We start from the raw sequence: 6,177 nt of genomic DNA on the forward strand, positions 1-6,177 counted from the left end.
TTGTACTATAAAAGACAGTATTCCAATGAAAGGTTAAGGGTAAGAAAATGAAGCGAGAGGGGTTATCTGAAGTGTTTGTTTATGGATTTCTATAGAAGGCAGAAATGATACACAGGTAGGGAGAAGTTCAAGGGTTTTGTCTCCGCAGACCTGGGAGAACCCTGCCAGAGTTTGTATTATGGCATATCATGGGTAATGGTTTCCCTAATTCAGAACTTTAAAGGGGAGGTCAGCTATACTTTGTATGTATGCCTTTCTTTATATAGCGCCATTAATGTACATAGCGCTTGGCAGCAGTAATACACGTGACAATCATAAATAAATAATACATCATGGGAAGAAGTGCTTCAGACATGAGAGCTCATCTGCTTTACATAGCATTTCTTTGGCGGTGTATGTCTCCTCCCTTCAGGAAAGAGCCACAAACCAATTTTCCAATTAGTACAGGTATAGTACACTCCAGTGTCCATCTGCACATCACCCTCCAAGAATACAGTAGGTCAGAGTTTCCCAAATGGTGGGTCGCGACCGGGCCACGGCACCAAAATTGCCGGGTCGCAGCGAGGCTAGCCGCGCGGTGTCTCCCTGGCCCCCCCTGCTCAATTAAAAAAAATGGCGGCGTTTCCCCCCGCGGTCCCCGCGCGTTTGCGCAGGGCAAACAAGGCTCGCTCCCTTCCTCCTCCCCGCTCCCTTCCTCCCCCCCGCTCCCAACGTGGGACGGAGGAGGAAGTACTAGCTCCTCTGCGGCCCGCACGTTACGTGGGACCGAGGGGGAAGTACAAGCACCTACTGCGGCCCGCTTCCCCCCGCGGACAGCTTCCCAAGCCCACCTCCCGTCCCGGGCAGCAGGGGATATCGGGGGCAGCAGGGGAAAGCGTCCGGCGGCAAGGTAAGTCACTCCACCCAGTCACTGCCTCCCACCCAAGTGTCCATGGCCCCCCTCTCTCCCACCCAAGTGTCCCTGGCCCCCTCCCTCCCACCCAAGTGCCCCTGGCCCCCCTCCCTCCCACCCAAGTGCCCCTGGCCCCCCTCCCTCCCAAGTGCCCCTGGCCCAAAGTGCCCCTGTCCCCCCTCCCTCCCACCCAAGTGCCCCTGTCCCCCCTCCCTCCCACCCAAGTGCCCCCCTCCCTCCCACCCAAGTGTCCCTGGCCCCCTCCCTCCCTCACACCCAAGTGTCCCTGGCCCCCTCCCTCACACCCAAGTGTCCCTGGCCCCCCTCCCTCCCTCCCTCCCTCCCACCCAAGTGTCCCTGGCCCCCTCCCTCCCTCCCACCCAAGTGTCCCTGGCCCCCTCCCTCCCTCCCACCCAAGTGTCCCTGGCCCCCTCCCTCCCTGGCCCCCTCCCTCCCTCCCACCCAAGTGTCCCTGGCCCCCTCCCTCCCTCCCACCCAAGTGTCCCTGGCCCCCTCCCTCCCTCCCACCCAAGTGTCCCTAGCCCCCTCCCTCCCTCCCACCCAAGTGTCCCTGGCCCCCTCCCTCCCTCCCACCCAAGTGTCCCTGGCCCCCTCCCTCCCTCCCACCCAAGTGTCCCTGGCCCCCTCCCTCCCACCCAAGTGTCCCTGCCCCCCTCCCTCCCACCCAAGTGTCCCTGGCCCCCTCCCTCCCTCCCACCCAAGTGTCCCTGGCCCCCTCCCTCCCTCCCACCCAAGTGTCCCTGGCCCCCTCCTCCCTCCCACCCAAGTGTCCCTGGCCCCCTCCCTCCCTCCCACCCAAGTGTCCCTGGCCCCCTCCCTCCCTCACACCCAAGTGTCCCTGGCCCCCTCCCTCCCTCACACCCAAGTGTCCCTGGCCCCCTCCCTCCCTCACACCCAAGTGTCCCTGGCCCCCTCCCTCCCTCACACCCAAGTGTCCCTGGCCCCCTCCCTCCCTCACACCCAAGTGTCCCTGGCCCCCTCCCTCCCTCACACCCAAGTGTCCCTGGCCCCCTCCCTCCCTCACACCCAAGTGTCCCTGGCCCCCTCCCTCCCTCACACCCAAGTGTCCCTGGCCCCCTCCCTCCCTCACACCCAAGTGTCCCTGGCCCCCTCCCTCCCTCACACCCAAGTGTCCCTGGCCCCCTCCCTCCCTCACACCCAAGTGTCCCTGGCCCCCTCCCTCCCTCACACCCAAGTGTCCCTGGCCCCCTCCCTCCCTCACACCCAAGTGTCCCTGGCCCCCTCCCTCCCTCACACCCAAGTGTCCCTGGCCCCCTCCCTCCCTCACACCCAAGTGTCCCTGGCCCCCTCCCTCCCTCCCACCCAAGTGTCCCTGGCCCCCTCCCTCCCTCCCACCCAAGTGTCCCTGGCCCCCTCCTTCCCTCCCACCCAAGTGTCCCTGGCCCCCTCCCTCCCTCCCACCCAAGTGTCCCTGGCCCCCTCCCTCCCTCACACCCAAGTGTCCCTGGCCCCCTCCCTCCCTCACACCCAAGTGTCCCTGGCCCCCTCCCTCCCTCCCACCCAAGTGTCCCTGGCCCCCTCCCTCCCTCCCACCCAAGTGTCCCTGGCCCCCTCCTTCCCTCCCACCCAAGTGTCCCTGGCCCCCTCCCTCCCTCCCACCCAAGTGTCCCTGGCCCCCTCCCTCCCTCCCACCCAAGTGTCCCTGGCCCCCTCCCTCCCACCCAAGTGTCCCTGGCCCCCTCCCTCCCAAGTGTCCCTGGCCCCCTCCCTCCCTCCCACCCAAGTGTCCCTGGCCCCCTCCCTCCCACCCAAGTGTCCCTGGCCCCCTCCCTCCCACCCAAGTGTCCCTGGCCCCCTCCCTCCCACCCAAGTGTCCCTGGCCCCCTCCCTCCCACCCAAGTGTCCCTGGCCCCCTCCCTCCCTCCCACCCAAGTGTCCCTGGCCCCCTCCCTCCCTCCCACCCAAGTGTCCCTGGCCCCCTCCCTCCCTCCCACCCAAGTGTCCATGGCCCCCTCCTCCCTCCCACCCAAGTGTCCCTGGCCCCCTCCCTCCCTCCCACCCAAGTGTCCCTGGCCCCCTCCCTCCCACCCAAGTGTCCCTGGCCCCCTCCCTCCCACCCAAGTGTCCCTGGCCCCCCTCCCTCCCTCCCACCCAAGTGTCCCTGGCCCCCTCCCTCCCTCCCACCCAAGTGTCCCTGGCCCCCTCCCTCCCTCCCACCCAAGTGTCCCTGGCCCCCTCCCTCCCTCCCACCCAAGTGTCCCTGGCCCCCTCCCTCCCTCCCACCCAAGTGTCCCTGGCCCCCCTCCCTCCCTCCCACCCAAGTGTCCCTGGCCCCCTCCCTCCCTCCCACCCAAGTGTCCCTGGCCCCCTCCCTCCCACCCATGTGTCCCTGGCCCCCTCCCTCCCACCCAAGTGTCCCTGGCCCCCTCCCTCCCACCCAAGTGTCCCTGGCCCCCTCTCCAGTCACTCACATCCGTCGTTGCCTGTAATTCATTGTTTGTGTCTGTGTGCGTATAGGGGAGAGCGAGTGTGTGTGTGTGTATCAGTGTGTGTGTGTATCAGTGTGTGTGTAGCAGTGTCTCTGTGTGGCTGCGTGTGTGTCAGTGGCTGCGTGTCTGTGTCAGTAGCTGCGTGTGTGTGTATCAGAGGCTGTGTGTATGTATCAGTGTGTGTGTCAGTGGCTGCGTGTGTCAGTGGCTGCGTGTGTGTATCAGTGGCTGTGTGTGTGTCTCTGTGTGTGTGTGTGTGTATCAGTGGCTGTGTGTGTATCAGTGGCTGTGTGTGTGTATATCAGTGGCTGTGTGTGTGTCTGTGCAGGCCCTATAGGCCAGTATAGGCGATAACATTTTTAGTGGGTAATGAAGGAGAAGTTCAAAAATAACCGGGTCACGGAAAAAAAAGTTTGGGAAACCCTGCAGTAGGTGAATGTATAAGGCTGACAGAAAAAAATTATATGCAAGTTTTATTATATTCACACCAGGGAATTTGTGCACCCACAGATTAGCTCTATGGCAAAAACAGCAACCAAAAAAGACAAAGCAGGTAGAAAAGATCAAAAAAGCAGGGAGAGCATTTCCAAAGTGAAAAACCAGAGCTAATTTATTAGCAGCATAAATACATACAGCATACACAGGCCAAAAAAAAAGGCCTCCATCTACATGTTTCAAGCGTTAGCTCTTTATCAAGGTATTGTTTATCAATACCTCTGTAGCAAGGTAACCATGATACTCGCTTTATCCGGCTTTTAATTGCACTACTCATAAAAAGCATATGCTTTTTAACCCATTCAGGGCTTTCTCACATTTTCACTAGTCCAAGGGACAATAATTACATATATTCAGTGTAGGTAGCTACAATCTGGTTATGCCTTAACGGCTGCAGGCTTCTAACACTTTGGCCAAAGGGTTGAACTAAATAACCCTTATTCATGAGTTCACAATTTTATTTTAGCTTAATTGGTAGGAGGGCAGGAATCGTTCTTTTTGTTTTTTTTTCTATATGTAAGGGCTATATTTTTACCAGTAGCAAACTTCTATAGGGAGGAGCGCGGTAATATGTACAGTTTGTATTATGGCATATCATGGGTTAATTGTTTCCCTAATTCAGAGGGGAGGTCAGCTATACAGGCATACCCCAGTTTAAGTACACTCACTTTAAGTACACTCGCGAGTAAGTACATCTCGCTCAATAGGCAAATGGCAGCTCACGCATGCGCCTGTCAGCACGTCCTGAACAGCAATACCGGCCCCCTACCTGTACCGAAGGTGTGCACAAGCGGGGAGACTATAGAGCCTGTTACAAATGCGTTATTTACATCAGTTATGCACGTATATGATGATTGCAGTACAGTACATGCATCGATAAGTGGGAAAAAGGCAGTGCTTCACTTTAAGTACATTTTCGCTTTACATACATGCTCCGGTCCCATTGCGTACGTTAATGTGGGGTATGCCTGTACTTTGTATGTATGCCTCTCTTTATATAGCGCCATTAATGTACATAGCGCCATTAATGTACATAGCGCCATTAATGTATATAGCGCTTGGCAGCAGTAATACACGTGACAATCATAAATAACATAATACATAAATAGGAAGAAGTGCTTCAGACATAATTGTCCCTGCCCTGAAGAGCTTACAATCTAATTTAAGTGAAATAGTTAGGCAAATAAAGGAAACGACAATCCACATGTAAGACACTCAACTCATGTTCAAAATGTTTTCAGACTGCAGTTAAATCTAACCTGTCAAATGCTCAGCGTGCATCAGGAAAATGCAGTTTTTAAGCAACAATTCTGTGCAAGATCCTATCATGTCAACTAATGATGTTAGTATTTTACACTCTGAGCAGGTCCTGCGCTCAGTGTTAAAAAATAAATTTAAAAAAAAGTCTTGAACTTTTTGACTGCAAAGAACTCTGGGGAGAGCTCCATTTTAACCTCCCAAATACATAAAATATTTGAAAACCCATCTCCTGAAGATTTTGAACCACAACTTTTTTTTCCCTTTCTATATTTAATAACTCAAAAAAAGTTTAAGGTTTTATGTTACTTATCTGAGCAGGCTACTCACCCCTACTCTACACAGCACTTCTCTTTAGAGACGCCTCCAGAAACCTGCTTTAAGGCAGAGTCACCGCTGGTGCTGACCGCGCTCATGCTTGAGTGGTGACGTCACCAACTCTTTATGCATGAGCGTTCTGCACTAATTTTAGAGCAGGGAGGGGGCGTGGCTATGAAGGGAGGAGGCGTGTCATGGGCTGGTGTGTGTTTTACAATGCCTAGTGACCCCAGGGCAGAGTAACACTTTGTAAGACTGGAGCCTGTGCTTCCACTTCTCTGCGCTCAGCCCCCTGCTTCCACCTCTCTCTGCTCAGACTATACTGCCTGTCTATCCTCATTGGTCAGAGCAGGGTCATATCACTCTAAACTCAAACAGAATTGTCTCCCACGCACCAAGCTTGGGAGCGCTTACATGCCCGCGGACGTGACAATTCACATTGCAGGAACTGAACTCAGCAAGCACTGTGCGCTCAGCACTAGTGTGGACGCAGCCTTAGGCTGGGGCCATGGTGCCTTCGCCCACGCGGAGGCTGTGATGTAAGCGGGTGTTTTTTCTGGCCATGTGGGGGGCGTTACGGAGCTGGTTCAACCTCATTGGGCGAACCGCTCACGTGACCGGCCTGTCACGCCAAGAAATCAGTTTGAACTGATTTCTTGGGCAACGTGCGCCCCCTCCCGCACGCCGCATAGACGCAAACACTGCCTTTAGGCAGTCTGTTCGCTCAGCGGTACCATGGCCCCA

At 56.3% G+C, this 6,177-nt stretch overlaps 1 protein-coding gene across 1 annotated transcript in view; it reads left to right on the forward strand.

Moving 5' to 3' along the window:
* The window catches only part of RHOBTB3 (Rho related BTB domain containing 3), a 124,939-nt gene extending 118,963 nt beyond the window's left edge, over positions 1–5,976 (forward strand). Inside the window, exon 11 of the mRNA XM_075584271.1 lies at positions 5,833–5,976. Coding sequence (XP_075440386.1) covers positions 5,833–5,976 — 144 coding nt within the window. The remainder of the gene's footprint in view (positions 1–5,832) is intronic.
* The last annotated feature ends 201 nt before the right edge of the window (positions 5,977–6,177 follow it).

Source organism: Ascaphus truei, chromosome 1, assembly GCF_040206685.1.
Source record: "Ascaphus truei isolate aAscTru1 chromosome 1, aAscTru1.hap1, whole genome shotgun sequence".
Taxonomy (NCBI): domain Eukaryota; kingdom Metazoa; phylum Chordata; class Amphibia; order Anura; family Ascaphidae; genus Ascaphus; species Ascaphus truei.